This window comes from Oryza glaberrima, chromosome 1 (genome assembly GCF_000147395.1).
Source record: "Oryza glaberrima chromosome 1, OglaRS2, whole genome shotgun sequence".
NCBI classification, from domain to species: domain Eukaryota; kingdom Viridiplantae; phylum Streptophyta; class Magnoliopsida; order Poales; family Poaceae; genus Oryza; species Oryza glaberrima.
In genome coordinates this window covers 29,680,048-29,705,773 of record NC_068326.1, presented here as the reverse complement: position 1 = coordinate 29,705,773, position 25,726 = coordinate 29,680,048, and the positions used below count along the sequence as shown (strand labels likewise).

Here is a 25,726-nt window from a genome sequence, read left to right as displayed (position 1 = left end):
GCTCCGCTCCGTCGAGGCGTCGAGCGGTTTATGGTCCGCTCTGCTGGAGTTAGCGGTACAGAGACTGTTTTGGGGGTGCAGATGTATGTCGACATTGGAAACTGCTGATGACGACGACATATAAATCACGAATGTTATCATTAGAGACGAGGGAATACCGTGTAGATAAGTATGTCAGCTTCGAATTTCGTATAGCACTAGAGTAAGAGGGGAAGTGTGTCGAGTTTTGCGTAGTGCCAGCTTAAATGCGTCATAAGATATTCTAAGACATTTGACAGCAAATGAGAGGATATCTTGCATTCAGAATCCAGCAAGTATGAGTGCTGCACGCTATCGTGGATATACAGTGCACACGCAGGTGACATAGTGTATATATCTATGTACAAAAAGAGAGCGAACATAAATACATCATTACATCAACATGCAATTAGGATGAATCCGTCACTCAGCAACAACACGGTTCCCTTTGCTGTAGCTGCAGAGTTTCGATCATTCAGTAACAGTTGATGTTCTTCATGAAGCTAGCCGTTGTCTTGTGTTTGCGACATTGAACCGAGGGAACTAGTACTGGCTGCGCTGCTTAAGCTAGCCGTCTCTCAATCATCCTCTTCATCCTCCAGATCACTGAAGGATATGTCTTCCTCCTGCCCTGCTGAATTGACGTTGCCTGTTTTGCTGGACACAGGAGCCACATCCTTCAGCCAGTCCTCCACCTCTTTATCATCATCGTCCGAGGTGATATGCAGATTAGCCTTCTCAGAGTCAGAAGGTATACTCTTGGTCTCATTTTTCACCACCAGCTCTTCTTCAACCACGGACTTGTCTATTATTTCCACCTCAGCGACTGAAATCGGATGCTTGTCAGCCTCAACCACATTCATCGGTACAGAAGTTGCTTCTTCCAATGAAGGTGCTTCAGACATTCCACTGTTGTCACCTTTGGTAGATGCAACATTCCAGTTTTGTGATGAACCATCATCAGGTCCCAGCCTTTTCTTTGTCGGTGAACTTTGCAATAATACTTCTCTTGCTTTTAGGATCTGAATGAAATAAAAGATAAAGAAGGTGAAATGCAGCAAAAGTGTATGCGCAATGGACCTTCTAGTGGAGTAAAAACAATGCAATAAGGATTTTCTGTTACAATGTACTCCCTGTATCCCACAAAAAAAATCAAATCCTGGGAAAAAAAAATTTTTTGGGGGGGGGGGGGGGGGTGCGAGATAGGGTACTAATTACAAGAAAATTGCTACTGCATATATACTGATAGTAATTTAACAACAAAATATACAGTATGATCGACAATCTATACATCTGTTACATGTTCTCAACGTGAGCTATAGGGGCATGCATACATGGACTATATGATTAGTAATCAAACGTTACACAGCCTTCACATGTGCTGATAGCATACATAATTAAATTGGGAATGCAGATCTACATGCTTAGATGCATAATTCCGAACATATAATATAAAATCAGTTCAAAATCACAAATACGAAGGTCTCAAGCATATCCTCCTGCTGTTCTGGATACTGGTTTAGAGTTCTACAACGTCACTGATATTTCCCTTTGGAAGGCTATGATTTTTCAGCACTGCCAAGTGTTTCCACCAAAAGAATTGACAAGACTGGATATATTCAACATGATAATTAACTAAATATATGCCTGTAGTTTAGCTTTGTTTTGTCGGTTGGAACTTGCAACAAATTCTTGATGCTACAATGAGAAGTGAAGAATGCCCAATTTTGATGCTATAATGAGAAGTGGAGCCCAAATATTGATTGTACGCTTACACAAGCATAAAAGTAATCCTCTATGTTTATGCTCCCACACTGGCAGCCACAATCTAATGCAACTTTTGGGCTTCGGTAGCTTACATTCTTAAGTTCATACATAGTTACATTCTCCTTACACACCTGACTTATCATAGTTTGTAACTTGGAAACAAGATATACCATTTGGTAATATATATGCATAGATGGTTTGTTAAAAAAAAAAGGTTATGGGGCTATGTGTAGGAAAGCATGCATTGTAACAAGTTGACATGATAATCCGTAATTACTTAAGAATGTTTGCCATAAAGACAGAATATGCTGAAGAGCAGGGAATATACCTGTGGCGTTGAAAGAAGTTCAGCATCTTGCTTGCTGAGTTTTGAGTGAAGAAGCACAAAATAGATCTTCCAAAAGCATGCTTCACTCATATTGGTAGAGCAAAGCTCGGTCCTAAGATATGACAAGCTTGGAACAACACGCTCTATAGCCAATGCATGTCCATATTGTGTGTCTGACAGTTCAAAATCTGTACGCAAGAAGCATTGCAGTAAGCAAAGGAATTGAGGAAACCAGTCAGGCACGACAAGTAAGGCATGACTGACATGATGGAACAATATACATGCATGGCCTCCATTTAACAGTAATTCCCTACATATTGAAGATGGCCATATGCATATGTAACAGGTTAACGAGTTCTAGCCATTCCAATTTCCAGAACACAGTTGTTACCTAGTACTATGGCAAGTTAGAACCAAAAGGTATAAAAGCAAATAAAAATAGGAAACCATGGTCAGCATTTCTGAGAGACAGGGGCAAGTAGTGATCATGCTATAAATAACAGAACATTAGAAATTGATATATTAAACCCATGTAAAAAAGCTAATGTATAATAAATTTGTTGGATGAAATATACTTTGATCCCATTAGATTTTGCACATGTAATCACATCATTAGCGACGTTGAATCCTTGGATATAGCTAGACTTCCACAAAGTGTAGGGAGCATTCAAGTCTTGGAGCTATTTGACCGAAATAGTAACACTAAAGGTTAAAGTGATGATTCGACAGTTGAATTAATTTGTGACAAAACCCCTATTCTGATGTTGCCTTGTTGGTTAGGTGATTCATCAGATTGCAGTGTTGTATGTGTGTTACAAGTTTGTGTAATAGTTTGTCCCTCGTTTAATTTATTGTTTCTCAATGTCTCCGGTGAAGTCGATTATAGCATACAGCCTCTGATAAATGCATAGTTAATACTGATGTATCAGCAGAAATGATGGTTTCATACAGTTCTTACATGTCAAGTGATCTAAGTCTCATTAGACATTTTTACAAAAAGCAAGATTACTGGAATGCGACATTAAGGTTTGTGTTCGATACTTTTAAACCTTCCTTAATTACAAGCCATTCCTACTCTCTTTTTTTCATTTTGGCAAACGAACTTTCTATTTACTAATTATCCCTTTGAATTAATACAATCCAAATGTGAAATTTTGAACTACAGCCCTAGCGATACTAGAGTAAAACAAACGATTAACCCACCTCAGTTCATGTACCTACTCTGTCTAACTAACATCAGCAAATGCAACCACATGAAGTAATAAAAGTTTCTATTAACATGAATTACAATTTCCTGGCAAACCTTCATACATGTAAACAAATGAACTCAATTTCAAAATAACATGATCTTAAGAATTGAGTGCCACTCTTAATTGTAAGTAACTACCCTTCCCACATTAAACCTTAGTAAATAAACATGACTGGAGCCAAGCTGCTAAAATTATGACAGAAGATCCCACAATCTTAGTATCAGAGCGAACAGAGCAAGAAGCCTAAGCACTGAAGCAACTGGAACCAATGGTCTCCTAAATGAATGTATAATAGACCAAAATAACCAATCCAGCATTCTATGCAAGCAAACCAAAGCACTACAAACGCTGAAGAGATCCAGGAAGAGAAGTTTCATACTACTGCCTCTTACCATCCGCGTGCCGGTCGTTGACAAACAAGGGGAAGTCGAGCCACGTCTCGGGATGGGTCGAGATGTGCCTCACGAACTCCACCACCTCCTCGGTCACGCCCACAGCCTCGGCATCGTCGTCGTCGTCGTCGTCCTCTCCGGGCCCGAACGGCAGGAGCGACGAGGCGATCTTGGAGATCTCCGCCACGGCGTTGGCGTTCGAGAGCAACGAGATTCCGCTCCTCACCCTGCCCCCGATCTCCGCCAGGTCGCTCCGGATCCCGGCGATCCGCGGCGACCGAGCCCCATCCTCCCCCTCCCCCTCCCCCACCGCCCCCGTAGCCGTCTCCGCGGCTTCGGCGGCGGGCGCAGGCGGCGGAGCGAGGAAGGAAGCGACGCCCCAGAGGCCGCGGGTGAGGGAGTCGGTCAGCTCCGACAAGTCGCCCTTGACTCCGCCGCCGCCGCCGCTCGGGGTGTCCGGCTGCTCGTCCCTATGGTCGTCGCCGCTGCTCGCCTCGAGGTCATCGCCATCTTCATCAGAGTGGGAAGAAGAGAGGGTACCCGCGATTGAGCGCGCGAGCCATGACATCGCGGCGAGCTCGGGCGGCGGCGGCGGCGGCGGCGGCGTGTTGGGGAAGTGGGGTGCGGCGGCGAGTGTGCGTGCTCGGGAAGGATACACATCGCATAAAATATCACTACCAGGGATCTTTTTGAAATAGCCCAATTCTGTACTGTACTCATTGGTAGCGAAATACTGTAGCGGTCCAAAACAGGTGGGGGGGGGGGGGGGGGTTATGCACAACTTAGGGCAAAATAGGGGGTTTTATGAAAACAAATAGGTCCACTTCCAGTGTTCCAGTGGTAGCGCGATCGTAGATCAGAAGGGGGCTTTATGCAAAACTGTTACCATCCGTGGTGGGACTGGAGGCTGGAGCGATTTCTACCGTTGGATCTAGCCCGAACGGTCCATCAGAGCACGGGCCGGCCGGTCGCCGCAGTCTCCTCTCTAGTCTCTCCTACTCTCCTACCGCCGCCGCCCCTCCTCTGCTCTCCCGCGCCAGAAGCTTCACAGGTGCATTTGCCTCTTCTTGACGCCGGCCGCTGTCTCTCCGCCACAGCCGATGCAACACCTTGCTCTCACCACCGACTTGCCGGCTTGCCGCACGGCCGCACACCGGGCGCGTCTGCGGCCGCGTAGTCGCGTACATCCCCGTCGTTCCGGCCCTCTTGCCATTGACGACGACGAGGAGGTCCTGGGATGGCACGAGGAGTCGTATTATCAGGACACAAGGATCGTACCTCAGCTGGATGCTGCGAGCTGTAAACTAGCTTGGTCTTGTTGATCCCATTCCCATCCAAGATCCAACCCTTTTTCTGCTCCATGCATTTCAACTCATTCGTAGACAGAGTGGTTGCCTTCTACAGTTGTACTGATCTGCATTCTATGCTGCAACGCTCCCTTACACAGTCTCTAAATATCTAATGTAAATGGTGGTGGTAACAAGGGGCTGATTGATGTACTGGAGCCTACTGAATACTGATTATACGAAAATTTAATTCTGAAACTTGTACTTTCTTCACGACGTTTGTATTTTTTTTTTTAGTTTTATAGAAACGCTAAAGAAAAATAGTATTCTTTAATTGCTAAGAAACCTAGTATTATTGTATTTGTCAGAAGCAGGGCAATTGTGGCCATTTGATTTTTGATATAAATTGTGTGCAAATATATATATATATATATATATATATATATATATATATATATATGTGTGTGTGTGTGTGTGTGTGACAAAGTATTATCTGTCTTACCCATTTATACTTGGGAATTGAACTAGTGTTATTATTTGAATGAAGTAAAGTACTATCTCCGTCCTAAAATGTAACAAACTTTGAACAAATGGGAGTAGATTATGATTTTAGTGTACTAATAAAGCATTATTTTCCCTATTAGGGAACTGAATTACGATTTTTGATGAAAAGAGTGCATGGATATTTCTCAGTTCTCATAGCATTTATGTACTATTTGAATGAATTATGATGAAGCAAAAACGAGAAAGATTTGTTGTAACTTGATGTATGAGAAAGGGGCTTTTGTCTTGCTTTCTGATGGGACATTCTCAGTCGATTTTACAAGGGTTAGTTTTAACAAAGATAATTTTTAATGAACTTATTCTGTAAGAAATTTTCCTCTGAATTTTGTGTTGTTCAGCTTGAGAGCTCTGTTGACAGCCTTTTGTAGAGAGGCACTGATGATGCAGGAAAGGAGATAGTCTGATATTTAGTCTCTTCTACATCCCATAAGGTTGACGCAAACATATCATGTGCCATTGCACAAAGATAACAGATGAGGGGTAATTATCAAGTTTTTCTGTCCATATCAAATTCAAAGATTGAACGAAACTCATATTCATAATTTCTCTGAATGTTTGAATGTGCTATCGTTTGCTAATTTATAGGGGCAATTGCTTATTTGACCTTGTTTTGAACTGTAATTGCCGAATTGGCCCTACTTTATGAACTTTGCTTATTTGACCCTCCTTTTCGAGTACGAAGCTCCGGTCTGACCTTATTCCGTTTGGGTGAGGTGACGGTGTTAATTTTGGGGTAAATAGTCCATTTTGCCCTTGCTTATTTGACCCTGTTATATCCCTTTTGTTTGCTTGTTTGACTGTATATATTCAACAATGTTGAAATATTTGTAATAATTTTTGCTCAAGTAACAGATTTGGCATTAATTTGACAGATTCGAATCATTTTGTGAAATTTGACTTAAATTTGACAGAATTTTGTGAAAATAAATTAAATAAAATGTGCCCCAATTATGACAGATTTGGCATAAATTTGAGAAATTTAATTCATTTTGAAAGATTTTACTAAAAATTGTCAAATTTGAGGCAATTATGATAGATTTTGTTAAAAAAAAATTGGACAGCATCGACGCCATCGACCTCACTCTCTCGGCAGTCGGCATGACAGTGGCAGACGGTGCGCACGGCGGTGCGGTCGACGGTGAGCGGGGGCGGGCGGTGGCGAACGAGGCGGAGAGGCAAGCGGGCGGCGGCGGAGAGGCGGGCGAGGCGAGCAGCGGTGGAGAGGTGGGCGAGGCGGGCGGCGGCGAAGAGGCGAACGAGGCGGGCGAGGCGAGCGACGGCGGAGAGGCGGGCTGCTCCCTCCCAGACCTCCCCCGCACCCGCCTCCTCCGCGAGGTCCGCTCGGCGCGCTACGACGCCGGCCGCGCGCGGTGGCTCGTCGACGCCATCGACCTCGCCGCCCCCACAGCTCGCCGCCGCCGCCGCCCTCCCACCGTCGCCGCGTGTAGCACCCGCCGCCGCCGCAGCCCCCACAACTCGCCGCCCTCGCCCCCTCAGATCGGCGCCGCCCCGCGCCCCATCAAACCGCCGCCGCCGCTGGCCTCCACCTCCACGAGCGGGCGCCGGCATGGCTGTACATCACGTCGCCGCCGCCGCTGTACATCACGTCGCCGCCGCCGCCTCCCCCCACAGATCGGCGCCGACCCGGACCGGACGCGCCGCTACCGCCGCCCTCCACCACAACGAGCGGGCGCCGGCGGGGCTGTGCTTGACGCCGCCGCCGCCCCCTCAGCTCGCCGCTCCCTTAGCTAGCCCCCGCCGCACGCGTACTCACCGCCGCCGCCGCCCCCTCAGCTCGCAAGTGAGAGATAGGTACGCACGAGTGAGAGAGAGAGAGAGTCAGAATAGGGTTTGGCTTTGGAGGGCATTTTTGCCATTAGGAACTCTGAAAACATTTTCTTTTTTTTTTTTTAAATTGAACCCTAACGGAGTCAGCGAAATAGGGTCAGACGGAAGCTTCGTACTCGAAAAGGAGGGTCAAATAAGTAAAGTTTAAAAAGTAGGGTCAAATCGGCAATTACAGTTCAAAACAAGGTCAAATAAGCAATTGCCCCTAATTTATATTACATGTTGGGTTATGTATTTATTTTCATATTGATGTTTGTGTTCAGGTACCTGTTTATAGTGCGCAGATTAGTAGCTTAGGTTATTGTCTATCTGTGCTCTATATGATGGCAAGAGAGAAATTGTAGTATAGTTTTTCAAAACCAGTACATGACTATCTGAGATGTATCTTTTGTTCAGGGAAGTTCCCAGCGATTTTTTTTGCTGGGCTCTTGCTCAGAGCAAGTGTTCTTGTCCAGAATTGAAAGGAGATTGCAAGCACAGAATAACTTTCCCAAACCAAGAAATCCTCAGTTTTCGTGTGCACTCAACAACACAATTCCTTGTTGACAAACTCATCATCAACTGTTCCTCAAAAAAGAGGGAAAAAAGCATATCACAATCTGCATCAACCTGCTTATACGAAGCAAAATTTCTCCCTCACTTTGTACTATTCAACAGCATATTCTACAAAGGTTGAGTATGAGAAAAGTAAAATAACACACACAAAAAGAAAAGCGAGAGAGGAGCTAACAGGCTCTCAGTTTTATACTCTCCTGCTAACCACACCGCAATCAATCAAAGTCTACGATTTTCTAATCAATTCTCTCCACAACAGCAACAGATGTGTGAAGTAGAATCTCCATCGCGGCCAGCTCCAGTACGCTGGTCTTCATTGTAGAAATGGATCTGCAAATTGAGACCGCATGCTGCAGCACGGGCAGCTCTTCTCGCCAAAACACACAAAACAATGACATGAGCAGCAGAGCATGAGACCTCCTGACTTTGCATAGAATTCTGCTCTAGGTTGTGGCCGCTCTCACTCGCTCTAAACGACAGCGGCGAAGAAGATTTGGTTGGTATCCTCATCCTTGTCATCTCCTGTAAAAGGGACCCGTTACAGTCAAATTCCAGTCACGAATCAGTAACAAAGCATTTGCAACTAACGGTTGCGGTCAGTTTCCAATCACGAATCAGTAACAATCGCTGCAACGAACAGCAGAGCAAGGTAGAAGATGACCTGTGTCTGGCCCAACATGCGCCGTCCACTCATCGATGATCTGCAAGCGCGCACACAGGTTGGTAAAATTATGTTAGATTTGTCTTGACGAATGACTGGAGGAGGGGACGGTGGGGGTGAATTCACCTGGTTGAGATTGGCGTCGGTGGCGGCGTCCTCTTCGGACATGGGGGGCAGCCCGGAGGAGGCGAGCAGCCGCTGCACGGCGCTGCGCTGCACCGCGAGGCTTGTCCGCATTGCGTCGATCAACTCCTGTGCACGCAACGAACACTATAGGCGTCAGTCGCGGAAAAAATAAAAAGAAGGGCGGAGCCCGCGCATTTGGTGGTCGATTCGAAGTTTTGGGTAACCTGCTTCTGGGTGAGCAGATCGCGGCAGAGTCCCTTGACCGCCGCTACCTCTTCCTGGATCCGCTTCAGCCGCGCCACCAGCTTCACCGGATTCGCCTGAAAAAAAAAAACGCAGCACGCGGAGAGACCGCGAAACGCATCAGCCTCGCCGCGCGGGGGGGTGGGGGAGAATCCAGCAAGGAGGAGGGGCTAGCTTACTGACGTGATCCGGGTAGGCGGCGCGGAAGTCGGCGTCGAGGCGGCGCTGCACGTCGGCGAGGGTGCTGTTGGCGGCGGCGAGCGTCGAGAGCACTTCGTTCACCGCCGCGTGGTGCCGCGGCCGCCGACCTCTCGGATCCGTGGCCATCGCGCGCTCAGATAGGCTCGGCGACGGCGGAGGAATCCACGGAGCTCGGTGCGGACCGCGGACGACCTCGATGGCGGCGGTGGAGTTCAAAATTGGAGTTGTGACCGGGAAGAGGAAAAAAAATGAATAGCGTAACAGCCACTGGGGAAGTGCCCAAGGGGAATTGGAAGGTGACTGACATAAGGGGCCCACCACCGAACGGGGTTAGCAGCGCAGCAGAAATAGCATGCCGAAATGTTTGTGGGAGCTTCAGTTGCAACTTCTCCGTAAGGTTGTGTTTGAGGAGAAGGGGATTGAGAAAATTGGTAAGATATGTTAAACGAGGTGAGCCATTAACTCATGATTAATTGAGTATTAACTATTTTAAATTTTAAAAATGGATTAATATGATTTTTTAAAGCAACTTTCATATAGAAATTTTTTGCAAAAAACATACCATTTAGTAGTTTGGGAAGCGTGCGCGCGGAAAACGATGTGCATTCTCACTCCTTATCACCCAAACGAACGTAGCCTTAGACTGCGTTCGAGAGCAGGAGAAAGAGAGAAAGATAGTTTTGTTTTCCGCGCGCACGCTTCTCAAACTACTAAACGGTGTGTTTTTTGCAAAAAAATTTCTATAGGAAAGTTGCTTTAAAAAATCATATTAATCTATTTTTGAAGTTTAAAATAATTAATACTCAATTAATCATGTGCGAATGGCTTACCTCGTTTTGCGTATCTTCCCAATCTCCTCAATCCTCTTCTTCTCAAACACACCCTAAGGGTCTGTTTGGGGGAGCTTCTAGCTACTGCAACTTCTTCCAAAATCAGAAGCTCTTCCGAACAGTTTAGTTTTCTGGATTCTACAAGTACAGTTATTTAGATTCTAAGAAATTGTACTTGTAGAATCCAGAAAATGAATTAGAAGCCAGAAGCTGTGAAATTCAACTTTTTCAGATTCTCAGAAACTGGCTACTGACCAACTGTTTTTTAGAATTTTAAGTTCCCCTAACACGTCCAAGGTATTGTTGGAAATTTTAGGACTATCAGTAAATTTTCCTGTCTGTAATGTTGTCCAAAATAGTTTATTTTCTCTGTAAAACGCAGGATCGACGATACTCACGAATGTGTACTGGTAGTGGTAGGCCCGCCTACATTTCTTTTTCGGGCTGTTTCCTTTTCAATTATGAAAATTTTATGGTTCTTAAAAAATATCTTGAGATATCTAAATTTTACATAAATTTTTTACATTGAGGTATTTATCTAGAGATACCAAATTTCACAGTAGAAAGTGTAATAACTTTTAGTAACTTTTCAAGAATGGTAAAATTACCCCTTGAATTATGGTCCACGTACTGTTAGCCAGTGAAAAAAAATTATGTATATATAACTTTTATACTTACAAACTTGGCACGAATTAAAACAATTATAAAAGATAAGGCAAAATATACATACAACTATACAAGCTGTTTTAAAAAACAGCCTACCAAAGGGGACCGAATTTAGACCGTGTAAACTGAACTGTTTTGGTCTGCTGAAAAAGGAAAAACGAGATGATCATGAACCCATGTAGGAATTCAAAGAATAAAAATGTAAAAGCCGAAAACTACCGGGATTATGGCCGTGTTTAGTTCCAAAATAATTCTTCAAACTTCCAACTTTTTCATCACAACAAAACTTTCCTACACACATAAACTTCCAACTTTTTGAACACATCGTTCCAATTTTAACCAAACTTCCAGTTTTAGTGTGAACTCACAGTAAAACTGGAAGTTTAGTTGAAATTGGAACGATGTGACGAAAAAGTTGGAAGTTCGTGTGTGTAGAAAAGTTTTGATGTGATGGAAAAGTTGGAAGTTTGAAAAAAAAGTTTGCAACTAAACACGGTGACAACCTAAGGTCTAGTTTAGTTCTCAACTTTTTCTTCAAACTTCCAACTTTTCCATCACATCAAAACTTTCTTACACACAAAAACTTCTAACTTTTTTATCACATCGTTTCAATTTTAATCAAATTTAATTACAATTTTAGTATGACCTAAACACACCCTAATAAGGAATGAGTTTGATCTAATCGCACGAATCAATCATCCACTAGCCTTGTCTACCTCCTCCTTGGCCTGCGCACTAGCTTCTTATTCTGTACTCTCTCTTAGACCAAGTACACCTATAAATACATATGGAGGAGTGAGAAATAAATACATGTGGAGGAGTATAAATACATGTGGAGGAGTGAGAAAAGAAGATAGAACAAAAATGAGCAGTACGGAATTCAATATATTACGTTTGTATGAGAGGTGGGTCAAGTATTAATTGTGTGATATATATTTAATAAAATAATTATATGGGTAGACCATTAGAGTGGATGTAAATGATGCGTCAATTTTTTAAAGCTGGCATTTGACTATATTATGAAACTTGTTCCCTCACCTCCTCTCGATGACAACAGCCTCGTCCGCTGTGCTAAATCAAGACCGAACCGAAGCTTACTATAGGGACAACCAAGAAGGTTATTTATTGCAAGGTGACCGTCTTAAGACGCACCGCGAAAAAGAAGGGCGCGATGATAGGAACATCGTTGCAGCTAGAGTGGGTGTCGTTGGGCAGGCTGAGTGGAGGATTTGTCTCATTGAACCCCTTTAATGCATTATATATGGTCTTCCTCATTGTATCTCTTGTAATGTATTACATCTGTATCAGAATATAAGAAGTTTTAGATTTATATATAGTTAATGAGAATATTGATTGGCGGAGAAGGGAAGGTAAATGGAAAATTTTGAATGGTGAAGGATTATAATTGGTTGAGAAAAGAATATTTGTGAAGAAGTTGTTATATTTTAAATAAATTATGAAAGCTATCAGTTGTTATATTTTAAGATGGAGTGCTTTGCTTAATAAAAATCGGTTGGCATCTTTTCGCCAGCCCGGAAAAATAAGATTGAGCAGACGGTTTGGCTTTGGACAAGAGTTCAGACGTTTTATTTCTTTCTGAGAACTGAACAGTCTCTTATCTCTGGGAAAATTTAACACGCGCATTTTGAGTGATTGTCTTGGTGCGAAATGTCAAGCTCTGGATTCTCGAGGACAGGTACTCTTCTTCAAGTCTCAAAATGAAAAATTCTCTGTGTCATCGAAACGAAATGGCTTTACAGAAACGCACAAAAATGAAAATGTCCTGGTAAAGCAAAGCTTCTCATCAGTGTTTCACTTCATCACTTGCTCCTAGTCCATTCCTTAACGCGCTCAACATTTCTTCGCTTTTAACATGATGTGACGGCGGTGTGTTTTTCTGCCATTTTTCGCCTTAGGTCTTCGCAATTCCAACATCAACAGCCAGCTTACGGTAACTTCTCTCACGGGCAAGAAAGATTAGCATATAGCATCATAAAGAACTAATAACATCGCATTTCTTCCAACAGATTTGATGACTCCTTTTTACCCTTTCCACTTTGCAGTTGCAGCGCTGAAACAAGCAACTGCGACGGCTTAGCTGAACGTAATAACTTAATCACATTTCCACACACACTGTTAACTTGAACTGACTCAGACAAGGTGCACCTCACCGCTCACCGATCTTTACGTTTTCGACGAAAACCAATCGAAAACCATAAAATTTTAAGGTTCCATTATGGGATGAAAGTAGACTCCAAGTAAAATTTCCGAATTGTTCTCAATAATTTAAGATTAGGGGATTTCTCTCTCAGGAATTTAAGTTTGAAACAGTCAAATTCAACTAAAATTTATTGAATTTACCGAGGAATATCCTAAATTCTCCCGACACAGCTCTGCTCAACCTTGCCATCTCGATCAATCGATCCTATCCCAAAACCGTGGACGAAATCGAGCAAAAATACACGCGAAACCTGACCATTTCCATGAGTTAAACCCGCGCCTGAAAACCGCCTCGATCGGCCCCACCGATGAGCGGAGCAGATTGCCAATTCAAGACTTTGCAACCAGGTGGAGACGCGATGGAACGAGATGCCGCCTTCGTCTCCTCGCCGACGTCACCGCCACCCGTTGACATTGCTCTATAAAACGGGAAGCCTCGAGCCTCGTAGACGAAATCCCGAAGCCGACCAAAGCAATCAAAGCTAGTACTACTAGTAGTAGTAGGACAGCGAGCCACTCTTCCTCGTGCCAGCGCGAGAAGCCAATTCGACGCAGCGCGCGCGGAGCGGCCGGAGCGGAGAGAGATGAAGAAGAAGGGCGGGAGCGGCGGCGGCGGGTGCCTGGGGGCGCCGTTCCGGGCGCTGTCGCGGGCGTGCGACTCGGCCTGCGACCTCTACGTGCGCGGCATGTCCGGGTGCGCGGGCCGCGTGCCGGCGGCGATGGAGGCCGTCGCGGTCGGCCGCGGGTTCGGCAGGCCGGCGACCGCGACGGCGACGATGCGCCTGCGGGGGCTGAGCTCCCGCGACGTCGACGACCTCGTCCGCGCCGCGTCGAGGCAGCGGCGCGTCGCGGCCGAGCCGGCGGCGGGGGCAGCCAAGAAGGTTGGGCATTATCGCGAGGCGCCGGCGGGGAAGAAGGGGCCCTTCGAGGCGGCGGCGGCCGCCGTCCCGGCGCCGAGGAAGAAGGGCGCGGCGATGGGGACCATCGCCGAGGACGCGCCGTGCGAGTTCGTCGCGGACACCACGCTGAAGGCCACGCCGCCGATGAGGCGGGGCGCCTCGGCAGACGGCCTAGCGGCGCGCGCCGGCGGGTTTGGCGCCATTAAGGTGGGGACCGAGGCCTTCGCGCGCTAAGCGAAGTGTATAATACATGTACTGCTACTGCCAGTGTATAATCAGTTTTTTTTTTTTTGCGAGAGTATAATCAGCTTTTTTTTATTATTATTTTTGGCTGGAGTATAATCAGCATTTGAACGTCCATAGAATCTGAAATTTCTCTCTATTTTCATCTTGATGTAACGGTGATGAATGTAAATGGATATGTATTTGTACAGTGAAAAAAAAAAGGAACAAAGCGTAAACTGGAACTCATAAAACTGAAGTCAAAACTCTCTAGAAGTTAGCTTGAAGCAACTCGGCTTTGAAGCACAGTACATGCGCTATCCTGTGATATATCACTGACGAATGCTTAAAATTATACACCGTTGTGATAGCATGATGCTCGAGAGATTTAACAGTGTCTGTTTTTAGTTTTCGGCATGAGATGGTTTGCCACGTTTTATTACCCAAAGTTTATTTTAGATCACATTTTATACATTTTTTTTTCATTTTTGTCTGGCTAGTATATCCAATCCAAGTATCCAACTTTTCCTCATGTACAGGTTCCTCCGTCAAAAAAAAAAAGCTAATCTAGAAGAGGATGTGACCACTCCTAGCACAACGAATTAGGATTGTATTAGGAGGGGTCACATCTTCTCCTAGATTGGCTTTTTTTAGGGGGGATGAAGTAGAAGAGAACATCCGCATGAGGGTACCGACCGTACCGTCTCCTTGAGACTATTGATGTACTTGCAAAGAGAGTTTGGGTGATCCAAAATAAAAATGAGAAAATTATAAGAATTCCTAGTTCAAGATAAAAAAACGTTAAAGGATTAGTTGTCCAAAATAAAAATTGGATAATAAATGGTGGTTTAAAGTGTTGTTCACTCATTTTATTATTCCTAAGTTAAAGCATTTCGTTAGTTTATGACATTTTAACACTATGCGTAAGGTTTAGTGATTTCTTCTTTACAAATCATTGTCATCTCTCTTCTCTCCTTAAGTTATATTATATTAATTGTTTCTAGCACTCCGAGAATTAATTTATGTTCTACATTATCTTTACTATTTCTCTTTTCCCATGATGCCACAACAACTAATTTTTAGGTTTTTTAAATGATCAATCTATGTTCTAAATTCTCTCTTCTATGAACCTATATTTCCGTGGCAACAAGTGAAGTTCCATCTGGTAACCAATATATTGAATATTCTACTCTCTCCGTTAAACAAATATAAACACTTTTTAACTTTAACGATCAACAAAAGATCATAAATATTGATATCGTGAAAATGGTGTTAATAGTCTTATCTTTAAACAAACTATTATAACATGAGACTCTTTTTATTGGAAATAATTTGGTGAAAATGGTATATTAGAAACCATGTCAAAGTTTGAAAGTGCTTGTAATATTGGTTTAGGGAGGGAGGGAGTGTCAATTTTTAGTTTGATCTTCCGCGCACGTGGATGACGTGGATTAGCCCACGTGTCAGGTCAGATCATGACCATCATTTAAACATGCTCAGGCAGGGAGCCAGGAAACAACCATGTGGACGCCTCACACACAGACGGCCACCCATGCGAATTGGCAAGTGGCAAGCGGATGCAAGGCGATATGGCGGCCGGCAAGGCGGCAACCACGGTTTCTGACGGTACACGGTACACCCCATTGCTGGTTGATTCATCCATTTTGTGCATTCTCTAAGCCCTCTTATTAGTTTTCAGCATTATCTTCTAATCACTAATTGTCGACGTTTGATGTCGTGATTCCGGTATTTGCATGGTATAGGGATCGTTGGTACTAAGATATACGTGAGACTGAGATAAAAGAGACGGAGACGAGGATTTTTATACAGGTTTGGGCCCCTGAATTGTCAGGTAATAACCTTACATCCTGTTGGTCGAAGCCAGTATTGCTCTTATTCACCATAATCACACTAGTACAATATTTGGGGTAGCGTATCTAACTGTTGTCGACGTGGCGGTCTGAAGGTCTGACTCGTAGTCGACAACAGGGTAGCCTTCCTCCTTAAGTTCGTGCCCGGCGAGATCAGAGATAGCACTTTCGTCTCTCCTGACAGTACCTAGAAACACCGTAGGGGACTAGCCGTGCCTATCTCTGAAGTCGATATCTGGCGTCTTGTCTTAGCGTGTGTTGGCTTGTATGTTGTGGCTTCTGTCTTGATCGATTGTTCCATAGATTGTGGTGGGTGTTGATTGTCTCGGGTGTTGATCGTGTCGGGTGTTGATCGTCCCCTCTTTTCCTATGGGGCCTTGTATTTATACCCATAGGTGTCCTCTTATCCAAGTAGAACTAAGGAAACCAATATGGATACAATTCTAGTAGTCCTTGTCGTTTTCATGTAGAACTCAGGTTGTCTTTCCTTATCAAGAAGTCCTCATATATCCGCAGGTTGTTTCCGTATAGGACATGGTATGTGGTTGGTCCTGCCGAGATTTAGTCAACTATTATTAAGTATATGGTATCCATAGCCCTGACACTGACACTAATAACATATGTATATAAAATGTATCCATAAATACTTTTTATACAAATTTATTTATTTATTTTAGATAAGGGGATTTTTGTCTGGCATCCGCATCCAATCAGATATACGAGGTCATTCAAATTGGTAACTTAGGCTATGTTCGTTGCTCTTTGTTCCCAACCATTTCCCTCGTGTTCCGCGCATACGCTTTTCAAACTGCTAAATGGTGTTTTTTTAAAAAAAAAATTATATATGAAAGTTGCTTAAAAATCATATTGACCCATTTTTAAAAAAAACTCATATTTAATTAATTATGCGCTAATGGACTGCTCCGTTTTTTTCCGGAGGGAATGAGTTCCCAAGCTAGAGAAACAAATGCGGCCTTAGTCCCGCAAACAATTCAGTCTGAAATTCACTGCTAAGGAGATTTGAACTAAAGACTTTAGGATATATCAATCTAAAATTCACTCATATGAAGATTTAAACTCAAAACATTAGGATGTTATTCAGGTCACCATAACCAATAGACTATATCCCTTTTCACCCTTTTATACTGATACATCATACGATTTATTATCCGCATAACAGTCGGCCAGCAAGTAGCCTACTAGACACTAGCACCTTCGACTTAAGTTTACTGTAGCTGCTTGCTTAGCTGGAAGCTGCTTGGAGGCTGTGAATTGTGATGTAGAAGTTCATGTTCATTGCAACCGGAAAAGTACTCGCTGACTTTAGAAGGGAAGAAAAAAGGAAGCAAGTTGAAGCAGCGGTATTAACGGTACAAGGGAAACGGTGTCATGCTCTTGGATTCTACTAATTCAAGTGCTTGTCGTGAGCGCCGTCCTTGTAGTTTCTTACTGTATCTCGTAAGCCCAGTCCTTGTACTAATGGAACTAGGAGTCCAGGGGAATGGCGTCATGCATGCTCTTGTACTAACAATTCAGTAATCTTAATTCAAATTCTGCAATATGTGATACTGTAAGCAACAAACCGATTGAAATTCCCGTGAATTTTTGAAGAATTATGCATGTTCGGTATGGACCCTGCCTTACGCTCAATATCCACATCATCATATTCCTGACTAGGGCAGAGTTTTTGTTATCTTAACTCATATTCCTGGTGTTATCTGGAAGACATATCACTAAACCAGGTGCAGAGTGTTACAAGGACACTAACCTTTGCTGCTCAATTTTACTACTGTATGTCATTATCGGTCAAAGTACGAATAGTAAAATGCCAATTTATCACTTGTCTGTGATGCATGAGCATAAGATGAGCATGGACATGTACTACGAGGAATTCAATTGGCTGTCATAGATTTCCTTAGACGACGCGTTCCGCGAAATGCTAGCTTTATACCATGTTTAGGTGGGACTAAAACTTTTAAGTCACTATCACATCGGATGTTTGGACACTAATTATAAATATTAAACTTAGACTATTAATAAAAACCATCTATAATCTTAGACTAATTCGTGAGACGAATCTATTGAGTCTAATTAATCCATGATTAGCCTATGTGATGCTACAGTAAACATTCTCTAATTATAGATTAATTAGGCTTAAAAAATTGTCTCGTGAATTAGCTTTCATTTGTATAATTAGTTTTGTAAGTAGTCTATATTTAATACTCTAAATTAGTGTCTAAATACATGGACTAAAATTAAGTCCCTAGATCCAAACACCACCTTAGCCGATCATTGCGGTGATGGCGTGACGACTTGGAGATGACTTGTTTTTTAAAAAAAGCAAAAAAATTGACGTGAAGCTTTGTACTCTACTGACTACTAGTAATAGGCTATCTTTTAGTTCAGTGTAAAGTTTGGATTTTAGTTGAAATTGGAGATGATGTGACTGAAAAGTTGTATGTGTATGACATGTTGATGTGATGGAAAAGGACTGAACTTTGGATCCAAACTTTATATCTAAACACAGCCATACACTAACACTATGCAACCATAATTCTGGAAGCGACGGATATGGAACAAACGATTTTATGGTGAAAACGGACAAACGGTTATTTAATTTTGAATATAGTATGCAGGATATGAATCACTCAACCAAAGGTAAACTATTTTGCTTCCGTAAAATGAACAGCACGTAGCTATCTTATCTGCTCCATTTTTCTTCGCGCATGGTAGACATTTCTCGCCGCTGCGTACCGCCCACGGTTATTTTGAATATTTTTCAGCTGACATGGTACAATATATGAGCCGTTTTTTTCAAGTGCTCGTCATTGTCCGTGACAATTAATCTGCATTTGTCCATGATTGATATATATGTGCAGCGATTTGTAGCGTTTAGTCATCACTAAGTTCACTATCGATCGATGTACGCTCGCTGATGCCTCACCCGAAGCAATGAATCAATTGGCGTCACTGTCGGCGACATGCGCCTCTGAGCCATTGGCCGCCGTTTGTCTTGCTGTCGTTGTACCTAGACTAGTCTGAGATTAATTACGTGACATATACTACATGAATATTTGCCAATCTAGAAAGTATGTTTCTTTTCATTTTGTCTGGTCATATGTAGAGAAGGCAAAGACAATGTACTGCACCTTCTAATTGTCAAATGGCGTCGTACCGTCGCGTGAACGAAGCAGAAAAATGAGTGCTGGACTTCCCGCTTGGAAGATCAACCGAACATTTCCATTAAGGGTCTGATGAGCTTATGATTTTAAGAAACTTCTGTTTGGTAACTAGCTTCTGAGAATCTGAAAAAGCTCTGAAACCTGGCTTCTCCAGCTTCTGACTTCTTAGTTTATTTTTCAGTATATGTAACTACAGATTCTCAGAAGCTGTGGACTGTTTGGGGCAGCTTCTAGCAGAAGTAGCTTTTAGGCTGACACAAGCTCCCAACAAGGCCTAAATCTCGGTCTTCACAGTTAAGCTAGCAACAACTCCTCTCGACTCAGAATAAACCAATCTAAAAAAGAATTAGATAATCTAAGACGATAAATCTGGACAACCTCTAAACTCCATATTACAACACTTAGACCCGTTTAAACATGATTACGATTTTTGCAAACTGCTAAAGAATGTATTTCATAACAAAACTTTACATATAGAAGTGGCTTTAAAGTATCATATAAATTCATTTTTCAAGTTTGAAATAACTAAGACTCAATTATTCATACGAGGGGTCCTCGTATGACCCCTCGTTGTTTGCATACACTCAAATAGTTTATGAAAAAAATTGAGAAGATGTATTATATGTGATATATCACTTCACAAACATTCAACTTCTACATATCACAACAAAAAAAACAAATTAAATTATAGCTAGTTAACGTATATTCACAATCAATTTTTTTGCGACATGTACAAGTTGAATTTTAAGTTGCATGTTTATAGAGTGATATATCACACGTTAATACATCTTCTTTTTTTCATAACTATTTGAGTGACATTGCAATCAATGACGGACGTCCCTCGAAAGTTTAAAATTCACTCCCTATATGCTAATAACTTTTGTTTTATGTACCCGCACTTAATTTGCTTTCGGCATGTTAAAACGGGTCCGTAATCATGTAGATTTACAAAATCATATTCCGCCCGGTTCCATATATAATTGTTGATGTTTTGGACAATGACACAGTCTACAAAATATATATTTAACCTTGATTTTCTAATATAACTAGAAAAGATGTACGCGCGTTGCAACGGTAAAGCCAATTTAATTTGTACATATATGTCGGTGGATAAATAATCACAACCCATTGTTTCGTTTTATTCATGTGCTTATCCGAATCATTTATTACTAAATAAAATAATATATGTCTGCAAATATTTTATATATACGTTCTTAGTGACTAAAAACTATTATGGTAAAATAAAGTACAATAAAAAACCAAAAAATGAATCCAAAATTAAGTTCTAAAGTTTAAATTTAGCTTATAAGAATAAGCATAAGCCAAATAATGAGGCCTTCAAATACGAGCTTGATTTGTCATCCAGTTTTATCTCAAGTCGGGCATGGACCGATGACGGACGGAATCAACAACTTCGATCCTCCTTTATTTCGATTGGCATGTTCTTTTCGAAAGTAAAAATGATTCTTACGGATTATTGTAATGGTATTTCTGGTAGTACGTAAGAGCATGTGCGGAGACTGACTTGAACTAACAGGTTGCTTGTTCATTTTGGTTGTTTTCTTTTTTCCTCTATTTTTTTCTTTTCTTTCTTTCTATATGGTTTATAAGGGTAGAATGGTCATTTCATTTATATAGTTGCATTCGAGAATGACTTGGCATGCTAATAAGGCATATTTTGTGGGTCTAAGGACTATATTAACCCAAATGATTAATTTGGAGGACTTGTTTTTGAAATCTCAATAACTAAACTGAGCCCGAAGTAGAACTTTAGGGAGTAGGGACAGTGTTGGCTATTCAGAATTATGAAATCGAAAGGAACATATACTTTCTAAACTCTTCTCGTAAATAGGTTGTGTTTAGTTCCATTCAAACTTCCAAAAATTCCATCACATCAAATGTCTACACATATGCATAGAGCATTAAGGTGGTGTTTGAATCTCCTGAAGATGAAGATGAAGATTAAGTGTTTCATGCAAAATGAGATGGTAATAACGTGTGATTAATTGAGTTTTAATTGTTATAAACTTGAAAAATGAATTAATCTGATATTTTAGAACAACTTTCATATAAAAAGTTTTTGCACAAAACACACCGTTTAGCCGTTTGAAAAACGTGCCACGAAAATCCAAAATTTAATCCACTTCTTGTAGTGGAAACGAACATGAAATTGTACAGTTTGCATGTAAATTGCGAGACGAATCTTTTGAGCCTAATTATACCATGATTTGACAATATGGTGCTACAGTAAACATTTACTAATAACGAATTAATTAGTCTTAATATATTCGTCTCGCAGTTTACGGGCGGAATCTATAATTTATTTTATTATTAGTCTACGTTTGATAATTCAAATATGTAACCGTATAATTAAAAAAATTGAAAAGGAACTAACACGGCCATAGTCGTCTTCCCTTTTCTGCAATGGCACGTATCTCATCAATGCTCTTTGGCCGAAGCTTCGGGACATCGGACGGCAGCTATCAACTTATCAAGCCACTTGCCATTGCCCCGAGGGGCCGAGGGGCTCACACGCTCCCACGCGGGACGGGACGACCACGCCCGTCCGTCCGTCTGTTTCGTCCTCGCAGTAGGAAGAACGGAGACGGGTTCGTAGCCGTCCGCTTCCCAACCGTCGCAGTCGCAGTCGCAGCATCCACGCCACGCCACGCGCACGCGTTTGTGTGTTTCACTCGAAGGCTCGCTCCACTCGAAGACCGAGGCGTCCACCACCACCACCACCACTCGAGTTCCCCCACGATCCCCAACCCTTCCTCCTCCGATTCGCCGCCGGTAGCTGCCAGCGTCTGCTCCCCGGCTCGCCGCGCGCCGGCCGGCGAGTGCACCGCGCGCGGGCGCTTGGTCGACGCTATCTCCGGAGTACTCCGCGTGGATTTGGGTGAATAGTGGCTCGTTTCGACAGGGTGACTTGTGCTGTGCTCGATCGCGGTCGTCGCTTGCTGTTGATCGACCGGTCCAGATCCGCGTCGTTTACACGGTGCGTGGCTGTTCCTCAATCTACGGGTGAGTGTTTTCTGAACGAATCGATCCTACCTGTTCGGGATTGCTTGTAGAAGAGACAAAAAGAGAGTGATGTTGTTTCACGCAACCGAGAATTAATTAATTAAATCGTCTGGCATGGTAGATTTTGCTGCGTGCGTAGAAAAGAGATTTCCTAAATTTGGGGATACTAGTGGACGATCGATCGAGCGCCTATTCTCATGGCTTGAGCTCATGAGTTGGTTGGTACGTTCCCGCGTTTTGTAGATCGGACCTCGGACTCATGGAGAACCGCGTCGGTGAGTCGTCGGCGACCGCCGTCGATGGCGGCGGCGGCGCCAAGGACTCGGGCAGCTTCGAGTGCAACATCTGCCTGGAGCTAGCCCAGGACCCCGTCGTCACCCTCTGCGGCCACCTCTTCTGCTGGCCGTGCCTCTACGAGTGGCTCCACGTCCACGCGCACTCCCGCGAGTGCCCCGTCTGCAAGGCCGGCCTCGAGGAGGAGAAGCTCGTCCCCCTCTACGGCCGCGGCAAGGCCTCCACCGATCCCCGCTCCAGGTCGGTGGCCGGCGTCCAGATCCCCAGCCGGCCGGCCGGGCAGCGGCCGGCGACGGCTCCCCAGCCTGATCATCACCACGACCATTTGCCGCACCACGACCCGTGGTTCATGGGCGGCGCCGGCGCCCCTGTGGCCGGCGGTCGCTGGGGGAACTACACTTTCTCGGCGGCCATTGGGGGGCTTTTCCCATTGCTGAGCTTCCAGGTTCATGGGTTCCCGCAGGCGGCGGCGTATGGACCTGCCGCTGGGTTTCCTTACGGGTATGGACATTCGTTCCATGGCTGGCAGGGCCATGGTTTCCCGCACCAGGCACCGCAGGGCCAGCATGTTGATGTGTTCTTGAAGGTATTGCTTGTGCTGGTTGGTGTTCTTGTGATTGCCAGCTTGATTGTGTTTTAGATGTGTGCAGTTAGCTATGGCCAATCCTCGGTGATGAGCCTGTATGAAACGGTTTTATTGTGTCAATATTAGGTAGTAGCTCCCACGGGTTGATCAGTGTGGAGAGATAGTACAAAGATGATGCTTCAGTAGTTACTAGTAGGATTCTGTGATAATGAGTGGTAGCTGATAATGAGTGGTAGCTGATAATGTTGTCGTGCTTCTCGATATATTACTTGTGCAGTTGCAAGTCTTGTTTGTAGTTTTTAAGTGAAGTTTGAATCCTTGTTATCTTTTCATAATGCATTTGCATTCCAACCTTGTCCTGTGGCTGTCGCAAGGATAATATCTTGCATTATTTGTGTCATATATGGCTTCTTGATTGTGCATATACATCAATACATCATTGGTTGTATCTGAAATCAGCACTTGGAATTTGTTTCTGAATTTAAAATATTGTACCGGACATTTTCTACTTTCTGTTCTCTTTATGTGCACATGGCCTTATTTTATCCCATACAAGTACTATATGAACTTGAAGTAATTTCTTGAAGTAATATCTGAATACTTACTTCTTACTGTTTCAGCATAGTTTGTTTAATCCGAGTCACCAAATAACCATAATATCTACCTTGCTTTGCATTTGGTGATCTGAGATAAACCAAGATGGTAATAAAACTTGATGTACCTTAATGGCGATGTATGTAACTTGTAATATTCTTCCCCGATCAGAAAACGAACTTGCAGTACTATTCAATAATGCAAAAAAAAAATCAACTAAGATTATCTTTTTTTTACCTTGTTTTTTAGCTGGTGATCCATTGAGTGCAGAATCTGTGCAGTATAATTTAGACATTTGTAGTTCCATAAAACAGTAGCAATTTGACCTGTACTTTTTTTTGCTAGCCTGTACTCGCTCTGTAAAAAAAAAAAAAGAGCAACTTCTAGGGATGAGTTCAGATTCATCCCTAAAAGTTGGTTATTTTCTCGGGCATATCAAAGGTCCAACAGTAATATCAATTTTGCATTTATACACTCAGTTTCATTTGATGGAAATTTTGTTTGAAACATGAGTACTATAGATGATGTTGGAACATACTTATTCTGTTTCATAAAAAAAAATAAATTCTAGATATGAATCCAGACATCACCAAATACTTTGATTTTTTTTATTGGAGAGAGGGAGTAAATATCTCGAGACTCCTAAGGATGCTTTCAGATATTTTGGTCGGCTGTTGGCATACTGAATAGTAGATCCATGTAGCCATCACCAAAATAATTTGTACATGGAGCTCCATAATCCATAGGCCTCTCAGCTCTGAGTTTGATGTTTATCCAACCGTGTTTCTTTTTCTCGGGATTATCCAACTAATTCGGATTAATGGACTAGTAGTACTCTTACTAAGCTTGATTGTTGCAGTGAGATCTGGCGTTGAATCAGCCACTCAGCAAGCTGAACTCAAGTCTAGTTCATGGTCTCTCTCTCAAAAAAAAAAAAAAAACCTGTTCATATGGTCCGTTTCTTTTGGGCCGGAACGTTACTGTGACTTACCTGTGGGCTGTGGCAATATAAATACTGGGACTGGACTTATGAGTTAGTTCAGTGGCAATATCTCGGGAAAGTGATTTCACCGCTCAGGGGATATTCCCTCGTTTCGAGCATGCCACCTAAATAGTCATAAAAAAATATAAAAAAATTTGGCAACATAGATTAATATGAAATATATCACCTTTTTTTAAGGGAAACACTGTAGGGGAAGCCTCCACAGTTAATAAATTAAATTAAAAGAAGGAATACAAAATATTTACAAAAGGTTTATCCACTGAGATAAGGCTTATCTCTCAAAAACTTTTAATCTAAAGTCTAAAAGGGAAAGACCAATCTTAAAGAGAGCTTTCCAGGAAACAACCGAAGGTGGTACATTTTGAAAAATGAAAGCATTTCGTTGCTTCCAAATGTTCCATGCAGCATAGAGAATTTTTTCAACAAAATGAGTGGATCTATATGAGATCTTTGCCTGCAGCAGCATATCATCAAAATTGAGAGAAAGGTTCCAGACAATTCCCAGCTGCGCCCAACAATCTGAGCTGAATTGACATTGAAAGAAAAGGTGGAAAGATGTTTCCCTTGCTTGAGCTGGACAAAGGACACATGCTAGATTAGAATTTTCAAGAGGGTAGCGCCTTCTCTGCAGCATATCATAAGTGTTTAATCTGTCAATTAGGAGAAGCCAAGCAAACACCTTAACTTTCATAGAACATTTGCTTTTCCAAATCCAACTTAAGTACCCAGGGGCTTGAACATGCATGAAATTTATTGCATAAATTTTCTGTGAAGAGAACAGTCCATTCCCCCAGACATAAGCCCAAACATCTTTATCACCAGATAATAAGTTAAGGGGTCTGCTTCACTCATGGATTCATATTCCTGAAAAGCTTGTTCAGATAAAGGCAGAGCAAAAAGCTGTGATATGCTTTTAGTAGAAGTTATGTTTACAGAGTCCTTGTGAGAGAGTGCAAAAGAGTGAATTCTAGGGTAAACAGCTGACCTGACTTTACCATTCCAAAAATCACTCCAGAACAAACAAGTTTTCCCATCACCCACTTTACAACTTGACATACTTCTGAAAATATCCACAAATTGCAACACATCCTTCCAC

General features: G+C 42.8%; 4 protein-coding genes across 5 annotated transcripts; 2 read left to right on the top strand and 2 right to left on the bottom strand.

Moving 5' to 3' along the window:
* Positions 1 to 270: 270 nt before the first annotated feature.
* Positions 271 to 4,414, bottom strand: LOC127785743 (uncharacterized). The gene is made up of 3 exons (XM_052313146.1): positions 3,756 to 4,414; positions 2,114 to 2,301; positions 271 to 1,040 (listed from the first exon to the last, which is right to left on the bottom strand). Exons 1-3 carry the CDS (start codon positions 4,321 to 4,323, stop codon positions 597 to 599), a joined length of 1,200 nt encoding a protein of 399 aa, XP_052169106.1. The 5' UTR covers positions 4,324 to 4,414; the 3' UTR covers positions 271 to 596.
* Positions 4,415 to 8,081: 3,667 nt separating this feature from the next.
* Positions 8,082 to 9,477, bottom strand: LOC127785753 (uncharacterized). The gene is made up of 5 exons (XM_052313153.1): positions 9,222 to 9,477; positions 9,020 to 9,115; positions 8,796 to 8,921; positions 8,670 to 8,709; positions 8,082 to 8,530 (listed from the first exon to the last, which is right to left on the bottom strand). Exons 1-5 carry the CDS (start codon positions 9,363 to 9,365, stop codon positions 8,478 to 8,480), a joined length of 459 nt encoding a protein of 152 aa, XP_052169113.1. The 5' UTR covers positions 9,366 to 9,477; the 3' UTR covers positions 8,082 to 8,477.
* A 3,951-nt stretch (positions 9,478 to 13,428) lies between these two features.
* On the top strand, positions 13,429 to 14,330 carry LOC127760331 (uncharacterized). Its single transcript, XM_052284572.1, has one exon. The coding sequence runs from the start codon at positions 13,540 to 13,542 to the stop codon at positions 14,086 to 14,088; it is 549 nt and encodes a 182-aa protein (XP_052140532.1). The 5' UTR covers positions 13,429 to 13,539; the 3' UTR covers positions 14,089 to 14,330.
* Positions 14,331 to 21,656: 7,326 nt separating this feature from the next.
* LOC127760673 (uncharacterized) lies at positions 21,657 to 24,613 on the top strand. Of its 2 annotated transcripts, none has more exons than XM_052284963.1 (2): positions 21,657 to 22,127; positions 22,397 to 24,613. In XM_052284963.1, exon 2 carries the CDS (start codon positions 22,413 to 22,415, stop codon positions 23,085 to 23,087), a length of 675 nt encoding a protein of 224 aa, XP_052140923.1. In that variant the 5' UTR covers positions 21,657 to 22,127; positions 22,397 to 22,412; the 3' UTR covers positions 23,088 to 24,613. The 2 variants fall into 2 exon arrangements, with proteins under 2 accessions (XP_052140923.1, XP_052140922.1); XM_052284962.1 differs by having other exon boundaries at positions 21,659 to 22,153.
* Positions 24,614 to 25,726: the final 1,113 nt, after the last annotated feature.

Bases quoted from the DNA above. Each gene is read 5' to 3' on its own strand.
- LOC127785753 (XM_052313153.1), bottom strand. From the start codon at position 9,365: ATGGCCACGGATCCGAGAGGTCGGCGGCCGCGGCACCACGCGGCGGTG. The intron at 9,116-9,221 runs GTCAGTAAGCTA...TTTTTTTTTCAG, and splicing joins GCGCCGCCTACCCGGATCAC to GCGAATCCGGTGAAGCTGGT. The intron at 8,531-8,669 runs GTCATCTTCTAC...TCCCTTTTACAG, and splicing joins GCATGTTGGGCCAGACACAG to GAGATGACAAGGATGAGGAT.
- LOC127760331 (XM_052284572.1), top strand. From the start codon at position 13,540: ATGAAGAAGAAGGGCGGGAGCGGCGGCGGCGGGTGCCTGGGGGCGCCG.
- LOC127760673 (XM_052284963.1), top strand. From the start codon at position 22,413: ATGGAGAACCGCGTCGGTGAGTCGTCGGCGACCGCCGTCGATGGCGGC.
- LOC127785743 (XM_052313146.1), bottom strand. From the start codon at position 4,323: ATGTCATGGCTCGCGCGCTCAATCGCGGGTACCCTCTCTTCTTCCCAC. The intron at 2,302-3,755 runs GTAAGAGGCAGT...TCTTGCGTACAG, and splicing joins CAACGACCGGCACGCGGATG to ATTTTGAACTGTCAGACACA. The intron at 1,041-2,113 runs GTATATTCCCTG...TATTTCATTCAG, and splicing joins AACTTCTTTCAACGCCACAG to ATCCTAAAAGCAAGAGAAGT.